This window comes from Wyeomyia smithii, chromosome 2 (genome assembly GCF_029784165.1).
Source record: "Wyeomyia smithii strain HCP4-BCI-WySm-NY-G18 chromosome 2, ASM2978416v1, whole genome shotgun sequence".
Lineage (NCBI taxonomy): Eukaryota > Metazoa > Arthropoda > Insecta > Diptera > Culicidae > Wyeomyia > Wyeomyia smithii.
Genome location: NC_073695.1, coordinates 167964606 through 167984885, shown reverse-complemented (window position 1 = coordinate 167984885; position 20280 = coordinate 167964606). Strand labels below are relative to the sequence as shown.

At 38.3% G+C, this 20280-nt stretch overlaps 1 protein-coding gene across 2 annotated transcripts; it reads right to left on the bottom strand.

Annotated features, from left to right (window-relative positions):
• LOC129724428 (lon protease homolog, mitochondrial) lies at positions 1 to 3905 on the bottom strand. 2 transcript variants are annotated; one of them, XM_055679329.1, is made up of 8 exons: positions 3359 to 3905; positions 2981 to 3245; positions 2599 to 2920; positions 2415 to 2544; positions 2050 to 2354; positions 1561 to 1983; positions 1316 to 1503; positions 1 to 1004 (listed from the first exon to the last, which is right to left on the bottom strand). In XM_055679329.1, exons 1-8 carry the CDS (start codon positions 3755 to 3757, stop codon positions 124 to 126), a joined length of 2913 nt encoding a protein of 970 aa, XP_055535304.1. In that variant the 5' UTR covers positions 3758 to 3905; the 3' UTR covers positions 1 to 123. The 2 variants fall into 2 exon arrangements, with proteins under 2 accessions (XP_055535304.1, XP_055535305.1); XM_055679330.1 differs by having other exon boundaries at positions 2599 to 2872.
• Between the last annotated feature and the right edge of the window lie 16375 nt (positions 3906 to 20280).

Here is a 20280-nt window from a genome sequence, read left to right as displayed (position 1 = left end):
ATCATTTAACAAAAATACTTATATTTGTGTATCTGCAGTCAATTAAGCTCATAGAACTAGTTTAAATTGTAAATAAAATTAAATTAACTCCGCTTCAGTACATACTTTTCTTAGGAATATAACTCACCGTCCTTTAGGAAACACTATTGAATACACATCTGAGTAATGATCGACAAAGTGCACTTCTAAACCGTCGGTTATAAATTTGGGTAAATCAGTATAATCTTTCTTATTTTCCTCCGGCAGAATTATGCAGTTCACACCACTACGTTTAGCAGCAATAGTTTTTTCTTTTATTCCACCAACGGGAAGTACTTTACCCATCAAAGAAATTTCTCCTGTCATCGCCACATTCTGTTGAATGGCAGTTCCCTTCGCTAGTGAAAGTAACGCGGTTACTATTGTCACTCCAGCGCTGGGACCATCCTTCGGTGTAGCTCCTTCGGGGACGTGTAGATGGATATGACTCGATTCAAGGAAGTCATTTTCTTTATCCTCTTGCTTTATAAAATTTCGCGCGACTGTGAGTGCTATTCGAGCTGATTCTTTCATCACGTCACCTAAATGCCCTGTCAACTCTAACGAACCATCACCTAAACCATCTTTTTTGATAGGATCGACCAATTTACGTTTGGCAGTTTCAATGTAGAGTGCTGAGCCACCCATAGCAGTCCAAGCAAGACCCATGACAACACCAGGAGGTGTGGTTTCGTACATGCGATCGTGAGTGAAAATTGGTTTCCCCAGTAAATCACCAACATTATTATCCGTTATTTCCGCTCTTTCAAGCTCTTTCCGAACAACCTTAAACGTAACTTTTCGAATAATCTTTTCTATCTGCTTTTGTAGGTTGCGTACTCCTGATTCTCGGCAATAGTTACGGATAAGCATATTTAATGCGTCATCGGTAATGCTTATGTGTTCATCTTTCAAACCACAATCTTTTTTCGCCTGTGGTATTAAATATTGTTTGGCAATTGCCACTTTTTCCTCGGCGACATAACCTAAAGTAAATTGGAACATCATAATAAATTAAAATTGTTTTTAGGCGTTTTTTCTATGCAGCATTTTGCGTGTTTTTTGGGATTTACACAAATTTCGAAACTCACATATGGGTTTCCAAATTTATGAGGTTTTTCCGGAGAAGTAGTTTATTTCTCGGTATGTGGGTATTGTTTCAATTTGTTGTTAGTGAGAATCTCGAATGTTGACATTCACGCAATATTTACACTGGCTTCGCAATTTACGTGGTATGCAACCACCCCGAAAAAGCGACTCCAGTATATGTATTAGAAACGACAAATAACAAAATTACCTGACATATCGATCATTTCCATGCGGTCTCTTAGCGGTTCAGGTATTGTATCAATAACATTGGCAGTACAAATAAACAAAACTTTTGATAAGTCTACTGCTACATCGAGGTAATGATCCAGGAAATTAGCATTTTGCTCGGGATCTAAAAGTTCCAGGAGCGCTGAGCTAGGATCCCCTTGGTAACCTCTGAAAACACAAATCATTACACAGATTTTCATTTCACATACGTTCCATTCAACTTACTTGCCAATTTTATCAACTTCATCAATTAAAACCAACGGATTTTCGGTTTTCGTTTTTTTTAAACACTGAATAAGTTTACCCGGCATTGCACCTACGTAAGTTCTTCGATGCCCTTTGATTTCTGCCACATCGGTCATACCACCGACACTAAATCGAAAATATTCTCTATTTAGAGCTCTTGCAATTGATCGTGCAATACTGGTTTTTCCTACACCAGGTGGCCCATGAAAACAGATTATTTTCCCTTGTGTGGTTCCCTTTAATTGGCTGACGGCAATAAATTCAAGAATTCGCTTCTTGATATCCTCCATACCATAATGATCAGCATCAAGGATTTCAGTTGCCCGATCGATATCCAAATTTTCTTCACTGGTAACTCCCCACGGTAAAGTGGTCAACCAATCAAGATAGTTGCGTGTAACACTGGAGGTGGTTTAAAAAAATTGAATAGTTGAAATTATCGAAACAGAAAACAACAGATTTGCATACTTGAACTCTGAACTATGACTTTCCAAAAAATTTAACTTGTTTAGCTCTTCTTCAATAACATCAGCAACAGCTTTTGGGACGAGTTTATTTTTGATTCGCTCCCGATATTTTTCACCAATAGCATCTTTGTCTTCCTTTTCAATGCCTAATTCTTTTTTGATTACTTTAAGTTGCTCCTGTAAAATATACTTGCGATGTTGCTGCTTAACCTTTTCTTCCACTTCGCGGCCTATTTTGGCTTGTAACTTTGACAGCTCTAGTTCCTTCTTCAATAGAGACAGCGACAGCATTAGTCGTTTAGGGATCTGCATTTTATTGAATGAAATTGAATATATTATTACGAATGAATTAATTCCAACACTTACATTCATTTCTTCTAAAATTTCCTGTAGCTCTGGTGGGTCTGCAGCAGATAAAGATGCGCCAAGATCACACAAATATACTGGATTATCAACAACACGCTGGTTTTGATGTAACATTTGCTGTAAGCTCTCCCTAAAAACAGACATGTGTATTGACTTACAATAAAACCAATTATTAATGTTTCACCTATAAAGGGGATTCATTGTTATAATATCCCGAATTGTTTTGATTACTTCCTGGGTAAGGGCCTTAACTTCATCCGTATGCTTAAAAGCATCATGTTTAATGTTTTCAACTTCTACCATAAAAACAGGTTGTTGTTCACCTGCTTTCAGTAAACGACCTTTCGGTAATTCTGCAATCGGTTGCCCATCTGTAGTACTATCGTTATTAGCGTTCCTTGTGCTTTTGTTCCGATTTTTGTGTTTTCGTCGTCGTTTCTCTGCATCGCTTTCCTCCACTGTTACATGAATTTGCGTTTTAAATAACGGATATTTTATTGTAAGTTCTATGAGATGTTGGAACAGAATAGACTAACCAAGCGGGCAATAGGATTTTTGATACTTACGTTTATCGTCCTGAAAGGCATCAAGATTTTCATATAGTTGTCCAACTATTTTAATTCGCCGATGGGCGGTAACTACGAGACGTAGCTTGTCTCCAAGATCTTGCATTTCCTGAATTTGGGCAAAAGTTCCTACGTTGTATATCTCCGACAGATCATTAACTACTTCACTGGGATTATCATCGTCTTTTTTTAAGAAGATTCCTGCGTAAGGCTGGTTAAGTTTTACCTTCCTTCTGATCAAATCAATTAGCATTGGGTTGGTAATCTGGAATTATCATAAAAGTCATATGTTGCTTTCTTATATATCTTTATATGTGTATTTACTTATAATAAATATAAATATATACCTATATAATATGAAATGGACATATATTTTACCTCCAAAATTTTCATAAATCTCGGAAATACCGGATTTCGCTTCGCTGCAATCACTGGCAAATGAGGCCAAACTTCTGGGATAGCAACTGTAGCAGGTAATTGGCTGGAAAATGAAACCGGCTCTGGTTCTACCTCATCTTCCATTTCCTCATGGTCACGTTTACTGCAGAATAGTCTGAAGCTAAGAATGTCAACTGAGCACGCAACTGGTCTACGCAGAAGACATTTTTGATACTGTTGCGGTAAAGAGCCGTGAGGTAGGCTCCGCTTCGATACATTGCCTATTGCCGTTCCGTTATTTGGTGAGAACACCAAAGATCGTTTTAGCATTTTAAAATATAAAGCACGATTTGCCTTTTTTATCGGAAATCGGGTAAAAGCACAGGTAAGTCGATTCATTTTTACAGTAATAATTCATATATATATAGCAATCGGAACAATAATAATTCTTTTCGAAGTTGATCAATCTTGAATGTTACATCAGAAACTACTAGAAAGGTCAGTCGGTTTAACGATTAACAGCCAGCATGTTTCCCTTGTAAACAACCTGAAATGACACCAGAGCAGCCAGATTTGTTTTGAAAAAATTAAACTACACACAAAAAATATATTACCAAACAACGTTAAATTCGTAAACCTGAATAGAGCTTTCTACGCCAGATCTCACCAATACAGGCTTAGTCGTATACTTAGGGCATCCTTAACAGTGCGGCCAAGTATGATGACAGTTCTACAAGGTATGCTATTCACGTCGATGCATTAGTATTAGTGATCGTTATGAACTTTTTCCAATTTTGTATGAAATTTGAAATGATTTTGCATTTTAAGCTAAACTGAACACATACTTTTCTGAAAAGTTATAGAAATGATGTTGAAACATGTTTTATTTGTGGGGAATACATAAACATGCTGCGGTTTAGGTAAAATATGTTGTTTTTCATCAATTTGCCGGTAACCTTTTTGCACTTTTCGTTTTTTTCTTGTACTCTAATAGCGCTTCTAAATAGAGTCGCTTATGTTTCATACAGTAACAAAAGTCATGAGCTATGACAATGACTAAGATTATGCTACAACTATCAGAAATATAGCATTTTTATATATTTCATTTCGACATATTGTCGCAATTTTTCACACTAAATCTAAATTAATATCAATTTCTAGTGTGTTTAAACTGGAGATTCACTCTCCAACTAAAAAAATCAGATATAAAACAACATAAAACGAGAAATTTCCAAAAATGTTCTGAATTCCATACAAAACGCGAAATTTTTCATAACGAGATTTGTTTGTGTGCGTGGATAGACAAAAATGTAGCATACCTTGTAGAGCTGTCATCATACTTGGAACAGTGCGGTACCATTTAAGTTGTTATGGCGGCTGTGTACAGCGCGGCTATTTTGCTCACTCACCCGTTTTCACGCCGGTCGTTGCCTAAGAGAAGAGTGGCCAAGTGGCTTCTTTCTCTTCTTCTTTGCTATGAAACACACAGAAAAATAAAATTACCCAAAATTAAGTTCTTTTTACTCAATTCGGACCATTACTTCAGCTACCTAAAATTAGGTTGAATGCAGAGTACCCAAAATTGGGTAATCCGGTATGAACTACAAGTTGGGTTAAAAGTACACAATGATGAGTTCAGGGTTTCTAGTAAAAATTACCCAAAATTAAGTTCAAACTACCCAACTCAAGCATTGAAAATTTCTACAGAAAAAATAGAAAAATTTCGTTTTTTTTCTCCAATAAAAATCAAAACATTAAAAATAATAAATATACCATTTTTTATTAACGAGTCAGCGATATAATAATTTAAATAAAATATAAACACTTCACTGTATTGGGCTGTTTTTTTCCTACTCAAAAGGCAAGGAAGCAAGTCTACGCAGGTACGTTAAATGTTCCAGCCATACCTTCACAGCCAGTTCCGGAGCCGGAGATTTCACCGTCGCAACTTCCTTTATAATCTTAAGTCACGGAACGACACTCGCGACATCTTCGTGCTTTTCGCCAAGCAGTTTGTATTCATTGTACGAATTCTCCATATTCTTTAAAAGAATTTCGACCACCTGCTGAACCATTTGCACCAATCTTTTTGAACGCATTAAAATCTAAAACGAAAACAAATTAGTAAATAGCCAGATTATCAACCTCGTAAGTCCTACTTTTTAGTTTTCATCAGATAATCCTCGCAAAAGGTGTTCTAAATGGCACGACCCTTGTTGGTATGCAACTCGTACGTTGAATAACGTATCCCAGATTGAGTCCGATTGCCGCAATTTAGCCGAGTTTTATCCAGGCCGGACATTTAACTGCGAATGTAGGGATATCATTAAAAAGCATGAATGTAAAGAAAAACTACACACTTACTAAGCATGAACCAGAGATTTCACATAGTTATCGTAATTGTACTTGTCCTCTTGAATTTTAAACAGCAATTCCAAATACGGTTAGATCTGGCTGGCTCCATCATCGTACTCCCTGACGTCACTATCAGACGAGCAAGAACCGGCACAGGCGGCTTTTGATAATGATCCCTTCATTTCATTTCGGCATCAAACAACGTGCGGTTCGGCGTTGGCAAACTTCTCAACATGAAAATGTATCGTAACCTGTTAAAAATGAAATACTATTAAAAAAAATTAAAGATAGATAAATAAAAGTGAGTTTTTTCGATACATACCTCTATCCATTTTATCAGGGGAAATGCGAGCATCCACGTTATCGCGTGGTTCAATCTGAATCCTGATTTCTCGGTTAGTAAGATGTTTTCCATTTCTTAGGGCCTCTCGTGCATGTTCTAAAAAAGAAAAAAAGGCAATAGGTTTAATAAAATCATTCATATTCGTTACAAAAAAGCAGCTTTCTAAACAGACCTCTCAGACCATCTAAACATATAAAAATGCAGTTCTGTCTGTCTGTCTGATCCATATAGACTTGGAAACTACTGGACCGATCGGCGTGAAAATTTGTATGTAAGGATTTTAGGGGCCGGGGAAGGTGACTAAGATAGTTTGAGACCCCTCCCCCTTCTGAAAGGGAGCGGTCCCCTACAAATGAAACACAAATTTCTGCAAAACTCGAGAACTAATCAAGCAAATGGAACCATATTTGGCATTTGAAGGTTTGTGGGAGCAAGAAATATTTCCATGGTGGTATGACACCCCTCCACACAATTTCTGCACTTCTCGAGAACTAATTAAGCAAATGGAACTGAATTTGTCATGTGAAGGTTTTTGGAAGCAAGCAATATGGTGGTGCAAGCAATATGGTGGTTTGACACCCCTCCCTCTTTTTGAAGGGAGGAGTCTCATACAAATAAAACTTAAATTTCTTCACAACTCGAGAACTAATCAAGCAAATCGAACCAAATTTGGAGAGTGGAACTTTTTGGAAGCACGAAATAGTTTCGAGGTGGATTGACACCCCTTCCTCTTTTGAAAGAGAGGGGTCTCATTCAAATGAAACACAAATATCTGCACTACTCGAGAACGAATCAAGCAAATGGAACCAAATTTGGCATCTGAAGGTTTTTGTGAGCAAGAAATATTTCCATGGTGGTTTGACACCCCTCCCTCTTTTTGAAGGGATGGGTCTCATACAAACGAAACACAAATTTCTGCACAACTCGAGAACTAATCAAGCAAACGAAACCAAATTTGGCATAAGGAGGTTTTTGGAAGCAAGAAATATTTCCATGGTGGTACGACACCCCTCCCTCTTTTGAAAGGGAGGGGTCTCATAAAAATGGAACACTAATTTTGCACATCTCGAGAACTAATCAAGCAAATGGAACCAAGTTTGGCATGTGAAGGTTTTTGTGAGCAAGAAGTATTTCCATGGTGATTCGACACCCCTCCCTCATCAGAAAAAGAGGGAACATATACAAATGAACAACTTTCTGCACAACTCGAGAACTAATTAGGCAAATTGAACTAAAGTTGGCATGTAGAGGTTTTCGTGAGCAAGAAATATTTTCATGGTTGTTTGACACCCTTTCTTTTTATGGAAGAGAGGGGTGGAAAACAGCCGAAAATGATCAAATACCGTCCAATATACTGCCGCTCCAAGCAAAACTGTCCCATATTCTGTGCAAACCTTATGGACGCTGGGACAGTTATGCTTGGAGCGGCTGTATAGGTGTTTCCGAAATCGGGATGATGCACAGGAGCAAAAAATCGACCCTACATCCCGTTTCAATTCTAAGATGGCAGCTTCCGGTGTTCGGAAAACTGCCGAAAAATTACCAAATACCATCCAATATGGGTGTTTCCGGTACTTTAATGATACATATAAGCAAAACATCAACCGCAGGTATCATTTTGAAGTCTAATATGGCAACTTCCGGTTTCTGGAAAACAGCCCAAAATGACTAAATACCACCCAATACAGGTATTCCTGAAACCTGAATGATGCATAGCAGCAAAAATCGACCATAGGCGTGATTTTGAATTCTAAGATGGCGACTTCCAGTCGATGGAAAACAGCAAAAATTGATCATATACCACACAATATGGGTATTTCCGAAACCAGAATAATGCACAGAAGTCAAAAATTGACCCCAGGCATCATTATGAATATTAAGACGGCGAATTCCGGTTCCTGGGAAGAAGCCGGGAGTTACCAAGTATCACTTATTATGAGTGTTTCCGAATTTCCGGGATGATACATAGAAACAAAAAATCGACCGCAGGTGTCATTTTGAGTTCTAAGATAGCGACTTCCGGTGTATGGAAAAAAATCGATCAAATGCCACCCAATATGGGTATCTACGGAACCAGAATGATGCACAGAAGCGAAAAATTGATCTCCAACACTACTTTAAATTCTAAGATGGCGACTTCTGATTTCTTAAAAACAGCCGAAAGTTACCAAATACCCAATACGGATATGTCCGAAATTGGTATGATGCATGAAAACCAAAAATCGGTCTAAAACACCGTTTCAAAATCTGAGATAGCGACTTCCAGTGTTCGTGAAACAGCCGATAATGACTAAATTGGGATGCTGCATACTGAAGAAATCGACCCCAGATACAATTTTAAATTTTAAGATGGCGACTTTCGGCTTCTGGAAAACAGTCGACTGACCGATTATCACCCAATAACCCCAAAACCAGAATGACGCCCATAGGTTCGATATTTACTCCACATCCCATTTTGAAAGACATGATGACGACTTCATGTTTCTGGAAAACAGCTTAAAATTACCGAATACCAATCAATATAGGTATTCAAAGAAATAATATGATGTACTGAAGCCTAAACGCGTGAATGTTTTTTTTATATGATAAAACCAATCATTTTAAATGATTTGTTCTTTTAGTTACAACCTATCCAACATCCGATGCGTCATGCGTTTGCAGACTATAAACATATCGCAAGGTCAATCTTTAAATGTATAAGGAATCAATTTAGAATGTTTAAAAATGTTCAAATAAAGAAAACAAATGGACGGGGCGAAGTTTGCCGGGTCAGCTAGTCTGTTATAAATATGAAACGACTCAGTTTCATTTCGTGAGCCAAGCCTGGACCGGTTTGAAAGCTTGCGGTTGCATTTGAAAGGTCTTGTGCTGTATTATTTCGATCCGAAGGGTCTTTCAAAAGTTTCGTAACAAAGTGTAGGTCGATATACTATTTCGATTTTTTCAGCAACAGCTGTATCGATTTTAGCCCCCTAAGGGCATCCTTAACAGTGCGGTACCATTTAAGTTGTTATGGCGGCTGTGTACAGCGCGGCTTTTTTAATAGCGAGTTGAATTAATGAACTACAATAATATATTAAAATTAACACTTCATCAGAGGTCCTTAGAATTATCATTTAGGAAATCGTTATCTGATAATTAGGGACAGTGGTTGATCGCGATTTCGCGGAAGTCGCGAATCCCGCGAAATTCAGCATTGGCCGCGAATTTTACAAAAACCCGCGAAATGCCGCGAAAGTTATGAAAAATAGCAGCATGCTATGTCAATCACGACGCATTTCGATTTAAAAACCAGCGAAATTAATGAAAATCAGCAACACGGATAAAGCTAAAAATTAATGGGCACCTCGATGGCAACGCGTCGTCTTTTTGTCATCCTGGGTTGAATTGTCTTCGGACGGTACGGTTACTAGATCCACTTCGAGCAATAATTTTGGCGATTGCAGGTCACTGCATTATAGAATTTCAAAGTGTGCAGCCTTAAAATCGAAGTTGTAAGCTGAACCAGCGAGCATTTTTTTAAAATACTCGACAGTGAGATGATTTGGTAGGTATTCAAATCGCTGACATTTTGTTGTAGCTTGCAGAAAAATATTTAGCGATTCCCTGAAACTCGGTATATACGGAACGCAGCGTTAGCCAGTAAAACTTAATTAATACGGACCTGCCGATACTAAAATAAGACTAAACGTAATTTGACACAGTTTGTACTTTTTGTTTAGTTTTACTTTTTGTAATGCAAAGAAATCATGAATCGTACGGTTAAATTACCGTATATTAAATTAAATAAAACAGTTGTTCCTCGTTTCTACCAAAAAAAATACTTTACTTTGGGTTTTCCAGGAAAGTAGGTAGCCGCTAAATAACCGCGAATTTTAAATATTTTCTATTTTGCCACCCGCGAATTTTTAATTTTTTGCCGCGAATTACCACTGTCTCTACTGATAATGAATGTATTCAAGTATTTACCTCTTTTATTGTTTCAGAGCTAATTGTAGTGTTTTTCCAACGAAGGAAATTCGCCTAAAACGCTTGCAGCCATTACTGTTTTTTATGCCGAGGTTGATTATCTTTGCTTACAAACTAAAAAAGCTCTTTTTTTAATCTGTTTTTTTTTTCATAAAAAAACTACTAGAAAAATGGAAAAAATTAGAGCCAAAACGGTTTGTTCAATTAGTACAATATTTTCAGCAAAGCTGTAGACCGTAATTTTGTGCTTCCGGGAAAATATACATTGTGAGAAAAAAGGGTATCTTTTGGAAAAACCTAAAAATGTAATTAAAAATTATATACAGTCGAATCCCTTTATATCGACATCGCAAGGGACTGTCGTTATAGCGAAATGTCGCAATAATACGAAGAATGTTTGCATATGTAGAACAAAAGGTACCGTTGAGAATGTCGTTATCGAGAGATTCGACTGTACTATTGTCGCAATAAAAAATGACAAGGTCTAGTTTTGGTATGCCGGAGGAGGTCGTAATAGCGAAATGTCGCAATAAAACGAAGAATTTTAGTATAAAACAGAAGGGACTGTTGAGCTTGTCGCTATAGCGAGATTTGTCACTATAAAAAGTGTCACTATAGAGGGATTCGACTGTATCTCAAAACACTCGCTTTTTATAAATATGAATTTTTCTACAAAAACTACACGTTATAAGCTAACTAAAAATATTTAACTAAATTTGGAGAAAATGAAAATAAAAAAATCAAATCAAATGAAACATCAAATGAAACTAATTTTTTTTTTGTCTTTTTTCAGTTCAGTTTTTTTACAGTGTATATTTTTCTAAGAACAAAATTATTATTTACAACTTTGCCGAATGGGGAGCGGGGGCCTAGTGTGGTTGGTAACGTCTCCGCCAACCACGCTCGACGCTTGGGTTCGAATCCCACCGCTGACATAGGTGTCGATGGTTGTGAGGTGGCGTGATCGACTCACAACCAACACAACTGGTCTAGATTCAATCCTAGCCGACACCGGGAGATTTTCTGAGGCGAAAAATCTCTGGGATCACGCCTTCCATCGCATGAGGAAGTAAAGCCGTTGGCGCCGATCCGTTAATAAACGGGTCGTGAGTTAGGGTCCTGGGTGTGGAGTCGCCTCCCTGGGCGTCGGTGATTGGCCACAACAGTGGCGGAACTAGACCGACGGAAAATAAGCGAGAATAAAAAAAAACTTTGCCGAATAAACTATACCGATCAAACAAACCGTTCAGATGCTAAAAATTTTTATCATAATTAGACAATCCGCGCGGAACATAGTCTCAAAACTTGATGTCCTGGGTTTTGTGCTGCCAGAAATCAAACGTCGCGACTATTTCCTTTTTACTATTTGCTATTTCCTGTGCTGAGTCTTTTTTCAATGAAAAATATATTTAGCATTTGAACGGTTTGTTTGATTGGTATTTTTTTGTTTTATTTCACAACTTTAAGTTTTTCTATTTTTTATTTCTCCATGTTCAGTTATATATTTTGAGTTTGCTTATAACGTGTAGCTTTTGTGGAAAAAAATAGATTCATAGAGAGTGAGTGTTCAGAGATATTCAGTTTTTAATTATATTTTTGTTTTTTTTTTCTTTCTAAAACGTACCCTTTTTTCTCACAGTGTATATTTTTTCTGGAAGCACAAAATTACTATCTACAACTTTGCTGGAGATATCGCACTAATGAACCAAACCGTTTTGGCTTCAATTTTTTTCCATTTTTTTGGGAAACTTCACCTTTTTCGTTTCTCATTTCTCCATCAATGTTTAGCATGTCTTTTGTAGTTTTTATGAAAAAAAAATCAGATGTTTCAAAAATGAGCTTTTTAGATAATTGATTTTGAATGTTTGTTTCAACTTTGTTTTTTAATAGTAATTTTTTTTTTGGAGAGACAAAATTGTTTCCTACAACTTTGCCGAAGATGTCACACCGATCAAACAAACCGTTTTTGTTCTAAACATATTTGTAATCAATACCTTCCCTACATAGCATTTCAAAAATGATTCGTGGTTAAAAAAAATAAACCAATAGCACAGAATAGCATCTTTTGCCCATACAAACTTCGATGCAAAGTTTCAGCCAAATATTTGTGAGGAAAAAAAAAAGTTTCAGCCAAATCGAAAATGACAATTTGAAAAATATATGAAAACTGGTACATTTTTGGTGGAATTGTTCCTTGGCGATATTGTGCCTGTAATGCTCTTTTTTGTTCTAGAAACATTCATTTGACACAGAACAAGCGTAGTTTTACTTCCTCAAAAACCAAATCCCAGAAAAATCTCTCAAATTCAACAATACCTACGCTATTATAATGAATGATTTTGTCTTATTTATTTCTAATTAAATCAAATTTATTATATGAATCTTTCTCTAAAAATAAAATGTCATTTTCGATTTTTTGGTTGAAAAGGTATTTCATTTACCTACCAACAATTACATTCACTATATTACGAAGAAAGCTAATATACGTATTTGTTAAGTTAAAAATAAAAAATATCATCTAACAATATTGAAATATAGAAGTAGATTCTGGATAAACCTTAGTAAATGGACAAAAAATTCCACAAGCCGCGAATGCTTGAAAATTTTTTGTCCATTACTTTTACTCTTTTATAAATTTACATTTTTAAGAATCTACTCTTTTAATGTTATACTGGTCACGATCATTTAATAAAAATGAATTAAAAATATATTTTTTAACGCATATTTACAAATTTTTTTTACATGTATCCGTTTTTAAGATATTTTAATATAAAGTTTTAAAAATAAGATTTTCATGAAAATACGCTTTTTCGTAAGTTATTTGTAGTTCTCCAGCAACAAACATAGATTTATCAAAATATATAACCGATATAACACAATTTATTCTTTGACATCAAAGAGTTCATTTTTATAAAAAGTTGCCTTATAACTTCTAGTTTCGTTGAAAAAAAATCAACACTTTGTTTTTGTAAATTAAAATTTAATTTTTTTTTCGAATTTCCAGATCATTTGGCATGGAAACGCTCTAAATTAGATTTTGAATGATTGTATAACAATTCCCTGAAAACCATTATTCCGAAACCTGTTTCTCCAAAAGATATTTCCCCGAATGTACTGATTCACTGAAGATCATTTTTCTGGAAGATTTTTTTCAGAATGTACTAAGTCCCCGGAAGTTATTCTCCGAAAATATTTTCCCGAATACAGTCAGGTTTTTTACGCGGGTTGGTTTTCTTAATAACTAAAAAACGGTACAGTGGTTTCACGCTCGATTTTCTCACGTTTTTTAAAAAAAACTTCAAATCAAGAATAATGTACTTCCAGTTGCAGAAAATGTATTCGAAACATCATTTTAATTTGTACTTTGTGTCTTAGTTTTATGAACTCAATGTATTTGATCAATTTTCTGAGGCAACCAAGTGTCATATCTGTTACAAATAATTTGTGTCATAATTTTGAGAAAAATGAACCGTGAAATACGTATTTCATTGACTTTGAAGCAAAAATTACATGTTATTCGGGCAGTTTAGAAAGAAGATCTGTTAACTACTTAAAAATCCCTACAGTTTGATCCTCATAGAGCGTGGTTTCAAAAATTATAAAATCTAGCGGTTCCACAATTACCACAAATTAGGCTCTGCTGGCTATGCTAAAGAATGAGCAGTACAAATCATATTGATATTGCATGTATAATAGCCGTGAGAAAGTCCGTAAAAATTCAATGAAGAAAAATATCAAAACCTAACCTTTTCTTGTTTATTCATTTGTATCTTGAACTTCTATTCCATCCAACTATGCAAGTGCATCATTTTACTCAAAATATCATAAATTTCAATTGAATCCAACACAAAAAATTCAGTTTTTATCATTTCGCTTAGTTCACGGTTTTGCCAAATTAACGGTAAATTTTTTTTTTAACCGTGATAAAATCGAAGAGGTACTGTACTACATATCGACCTCATTTCAATCACGTTTTTTGTTTCGGGTCAAAAGTAATCATATATTAGTTTAAAAAAAAATCACAATTCTTGGTATAAATACTGAAAATTTATGATATTGCATTTAGGCCTCAAGAATGACCACTTGTTAGTTTTTCAACTCAATTTAGTCTTTTTTCACGCGGTTCCATACACATTTGGAACGCATCCCCCGCGTAAAAAACCTGACTTAAACTATTTTCCCGAAAACTACAATAGAAACGTTGTCTTAGAATCCAAATTTTTTTTTTGTTCACACGAAGTAATGAGTCTAAGCAACTGAAACTTCGGCTCAAAACGTGCATTTCTAACTCTTATAGCTTCACCTGCGCTATGTGTAGTCTTTTTAATATATCTATTTTTAAAATAATTAAAAAGCAAAAAAGTTCTGCGGTAAAGCCATCTGGCAATTCACATTCAATAACGCCACGCCCTGAACTTGTCAGGACCACTTTGTGTTTCTGTAGTAAAAATTTAAAGGGTATGTGCTTGAGTGCACAAACGTAGGCTGGCCGCTGACACAAGTAAAAGAGATTTTTAAGGCTGTTCGCACCTACGCGAATTTTCATATGCAATTGTTAATTTATGTGTGAAAAGAAAAGCAAAAATATTTCCTTCCTTTACTTTCGCAAGTAAAAACCGAACCAATATAAACAGAGTCGTCAGGGCCAATGGTGGGTGTTAAAATTTAAATCTGCCATAGCCATAGTATATGACACACACCAAACGTACAAATACCACATAAACCTGTCATAAACCACAGCATAACAGTCCCATGTAATTTCTAATCACTTTTTGCTTAAACTTCAAAAACTTCTTCACATACCCGGTGCTCTCAAAAAATCGCAAGAAAGAGCTTTTTGTTGCTAAATTGATTAGAAAAATATGAATTTTGGTCAGTCCCATATTACAAATAAACGCCAAACGAGCTCAGTGCTGAAAATAACTAGCATAAAATTAACGTCGCTATCATAAAATACCAATTGAAGTACTAATAGGAAAAATAAATAATTTGTTGCCTATACTGCCGGTACCCGCGTAACTGTCCCATAATGATTTTTGTCACTTTTAAGTTATCATCGGGAATCGACTTAACTGTTATCATATTTTCCGAAAAAATCTGAAATTGATCTTTTTGTATGGAAAAACATGGAAAAAATACCAAGTTGTGTTGGTCCCATATTGAAAGTACCCGCATTACAGTCCCACTGCATAGTGGTACAAACGCGAACAGATAATTTTGCTCCAGATTAGTGTATATCGGATAACTTTAGGCATATAGAAGTATATAATTCAATTAACTATACTAATGTTGTTTTACTGTAGTACAATCTACGTTGTTAGTGATACGTCTACGTTAGTGATACTGCTGGTTGCTGGTTGAATTTATATGTGATGGGACAAAATATGCGAGTACTTTTGAAATGTACCCGCATATTTTGTCCCATATTGTTTTTTTTCTCGAATTATGTAACGTAAAACCAATTCCATCCATGGTTTTTTGTTCTCAACGTTAAACTTATGGTGCCATGAAACTGTTCTGGTCATTGGTTTTAGGTGAATTTGCTTAAAATAGCTGGAAATCAGAAAATTCACGGGTAATATTAAATCGCCGTTTTCTCAACATGTTGTTTTTCATTATGGGACAGTTATCCGGGTACCGGCAGTATACAAGTATTCTGTCATAAATATATTTACGTCGGAAAAAAGCATTTTTGCTCACACATGTTATACACACATACACGTAATACACACACACACACACTACTCACACACACACACTACTCTCACACACACACACACACACACTGCTCACACACACACACTGCTCACACACACACACACACTGATCACACACACACTGCTCACACACACACACACACACACTGCTCACACACACACACACTGCTCACACACACACACACACACACACACTGCTCACACACACACTACTCATACGCACACGCTACTCAGACACACCCACGCTACTTACACACACACACACACACACACACAAAAACCGCACACACATACTCATACACGTTACTTACACATACACACACGTTACTTACACATACACACACGTTACTTTTACATACACACACACGTTACTCACACATACACGCCATTCACACATACACACACGCTATTCACACACCCACACATACACACCCACACGCTACTCAGACAGACACGCTTAATATACGATACACCATACCTCCACTATCGGCAGCACCCAAACGGCTTCCAAGTCTTCCAATGGTCCCTTCCTCCCAGTGCCAATTTCGGGCCGTATTCCTTCCAACTGGTGGGGTCCAACTCAGATCGAAGAGAAGCCGAACTATTCGCCTCGACGGTCGACCAGGGAATGATCTTCTTCGACCAGGGAATGATCTTCAGCGCCTTCACCGGAAATATCCAGCGTAGCGATCCTCCATTTTTTAAGCAAGAAGTAGAGTGATGTGCTTGCACTTCATCATTTGGCTTCTCGTTGGATTTTTTGTATGGAAGAGTAATAACCAAATACATAAAATATTTACTACAGCAGCAAGACAGATGAGCAAAGTTCATTTTCTTTGACATAGTTTTACCGCAATGAAATTAGAAAAACTTTTCAAAGCAGGAAGAAAATAAACAATCGGCGCTCCCCTTTGAAAAATTTGCAAAGTTGTCAGTTCATCCAACTAACGAACACGGTTCGCTAGCTGGGTGGCAGTCGTGTTCCAACCAACGAATTTCGGCTGTATTAGTGAAATCGACCACTAATACAAGCGCAGATAGGAAGGTCTATGTTTTCACTAATTTAGGTAAATAATACGTACTAAATTTGGTGAAAACAACGCAACAGCTTAATAAAATGCGAATACCTAATAGGGTGTTTTAGGGGTATGTATATTATTTCTTTTCATAAGAAATGTCAAAGAAATTCATTTTCTACTGACTTGTTTTTAATTTAAACAGCAGAACTATTGAAAAAAGCGACTGATCCGGAGCGGACGGCTGAACTATGAAATGCGGTGTCTCGCCAGCTACCAAGACGGCGGCCCCGTCGCGAGACTAGGCATCGCAGCCCTAGTAAGGCAGCATGCTGAAAATAAACATACTACGAACAATCCAGAGAATGATACGAATCGGAACAATCGGTATAGACCTAGGCAAACGAAAAATGACAACGATTGGAAACTTGGTACTTGGAATGCTAGGACTCTGCTCGAACCGGCACACGCGGGCATCTTGGCCAGAGAGCTACGGAAGGCAAATGTGGAGGTAGCAGCCATACAAGAGGTGCGTTGGCCTAAAACCGGAGAACGTGAATTCCGGGCGTTTGATCCGACCGCGGGCATATCTTTCAAGTATCACATCTACTACAGTGGCGGCGATAGAGCGGAACGGGGCGTCGGTTTCGTGCTACTTGGAAACCAAATGAAGCCTGTTATTAGGTGGAGGCCTATTAATGACCGTTTATGAGTATTGAAGATCAAGGGCAGAAACTTCAATTACAGCCTTATCAACGTGTACGCGCCGACAAACGATAAAACCGATGACGTAAAGGAGGAGTTCTATGAGCTCCTCGAGAAAACGTATGGAGAGTGCCCACAGCACGATATAAAAATCGTCATTGGAGATACGAACGCACAAGTCGGACGAGAGGAGTTCTTTCATCCCGTTATTGGTAGGGAAAGCCTTCACTCTACCACCAATGACAACGGCTTGAGGTTAGTGAACTTCGCCGCGGCCAGGGGAACGGCCATCTCTAGTACCCATTTTGCACGTCTGAACATTCGAAAGCAAACCTGGAGACACCCCAATGGAGAGGCCTGCTCCCAGATCGATCACATGCTGATCGACGGCCGGCACTTTTCAGACGTCATAGATGTGCGGTCTTTTCGAGGGCCAAACATCGACTCGGATTACTATATCGTGGTAGGCAAGATTCGTGCCCAGTTGTCCAATGTATTTAAATCGAAATCGGCGAGGAAGATACATCTGGACATCCAGAGGTTATCAGCGGAAGGAGTTGCTGCAGAGTATACTCGGAAAGTTGATAGACCCCAACAAACAATTTCGTTGCTTAACAGCTTATTAATCTTTAGTTCAGCTGAAATCTATTCAACAACAGCTTAACAAGCCGTAAATCAACAAAATTGTTTGTTGGGACGGATCGGTGAACCAACTGGAGTGGACCTGAATGAGCAGTGGGAGCACACCCATGATGCGGTCAGCGAAACAGCGCGAGAAGTGATAGGCATGACAACGGGAACCACGCGTAGTGGGTGGTTCGATGCTGAGTGCCTAGAGCTGACGGAGGAGAAGAACCGAGCCTACGCCAACACGTTAGTAGCAGCTAATCGTGTGACGCGTCAGATGCGGGAGAAATACCAGGAACCGGACTGTGCCAGTACCAGCCATGTGCATTGACAGGGAGGGGAACCTGATTACAGATAAATCGCAGGTGGCCAGGCGTTGGAAGCAACATTTTGAAATGGTGTTGAACGGTTAGGAAGGTAGGAGAGCCGTCGAAGGAAATAGGATAGAAATTGGGGAGGACGGACAAGCTGTGGACCCACCAACATTGGACGAGGTGAAGAATGCTTGCAAAGAGCTAAAGAACCACAAAGCCGCTGGGAAGGACGGCTTACTGGCCGAACTTTTCAAAGTTGGGAGCGAGCGGCTGTGTAGTGCAATTCACCAAATTATCCTAAGGGTATGGTCTGAGGAACAACTACCTACGGACTATAAGAAGGGACATAGGCTCGACTGTAGTAATTATAGAGGCATAACCCTCCTCAATTCCGCTTAAAAAATTCTCTCCCGTATCCTGTTCCAGCGACTGAGGCCGTTGCAGGAAGCCTTTGTTGGAGAATATCAATGCAGTTTTCGAGTGGGGCGATCTACAACGGACCAGATGTTCACCTTGAGACAGGTTCTCGACAAGTTTCGAGAACACAACTTGCAGACGCATCATCTGTTCATAGACTTTAAGGCGGCGTACGACACAGTGAAACGCAACGAGGTTTGGCGAATAATGCTAGAACCTGGTTTCCCTACACAACTAATTAAACTGTTACGTGCGACGCTTGACGGTTTCACATCATGCGTCAGGACAGCGGGCGAATTCTCGGAAGCGTTTGTGACGTTGGATGGTCTGAAGCAAGGTGACGGGCTCTCGAACTTGCTGTTCAACATAGCTTTGGAAGGTGCAATACGAAGGGCAGGTGTGCAAAGGAGCGGCATCATCATCACTAAGTCTCACATGCTTCTGGGCTTTGCGGATGACATTGATATAATTGGTGTTAACCGTAGAGCAGTGGAGGAGGCCTTTACGGCTCTCAAAATGGAAGCTGCGAGAATTGGACTCACCATAAACACTGCCAAAACGAAGTACATGGTGGCTGGCAGAGAGCTTGGTAGTTCTACGGGTGTTGGTGCTGCGGTGGAGATGGATGGGGATACTTCCGAAGTGGTCGACAAATTTGTTTATCTTGGTACTTTCGTGACGTGTGACTCTCGTACTCTCGTGACGAGGTTAGCCGCGAGGTGAAGAGGCGAATTGCGGCGGCGAATAGGGCTTATTACGGATTGCGTAGCCAGCTTAGGTCCCGTAGCCTACAGATCCGTACGAAATTTGCGCTCTATAGGACTCTGATTCTCCCGGTGGCGCTCTATAGGACTCTGATTCTCCCGGTGGCGCTCTACGGACATGAATCGAGGACGTGGAAGGAGGCCGATCGACGAGCGCTTGGGGTCTTCGAGCGTATAATCCTGCGATCAATACTCGGAGGCAAACTAGAGAACGGGGTGTGGCGCAAGCGCATGAATCACGAGCTGTACGAAGTATACAAACACGCTGATATTGTCAAGCTGATGAAACACGGCAGGTTACAGTGGGCTAGCCATGTAGCACGGATGGCGGATGAGCGACCGACAAAGATCATATTTAGTAGAGAACCGGATAGAGGCCGACGACTTCGAGGCAGACCGCGCACGCGCTGCATGTGTGAGACTGGAGAGTAGCAGCCCAAGACCGAGTTTTGTGGAGACGTATTCTGGATTCGGCATAGGATCTTAATGATCTGTCGCCATAAAAGTAAAGTAAGTAACTATTGAAAAAAAAATGACTTCGGATTTTAACAACTGTAATTGGTTCAAGACAAACCCTGCCGTCGAGAAATCAGCTGTTTCAATTAAGAAAAGTCACTAGAATATGTATTACTTTTGACATTTCTTATCAAAAGAAAAAATAATATACATACCCCTAAAACACCCTATTATAATTA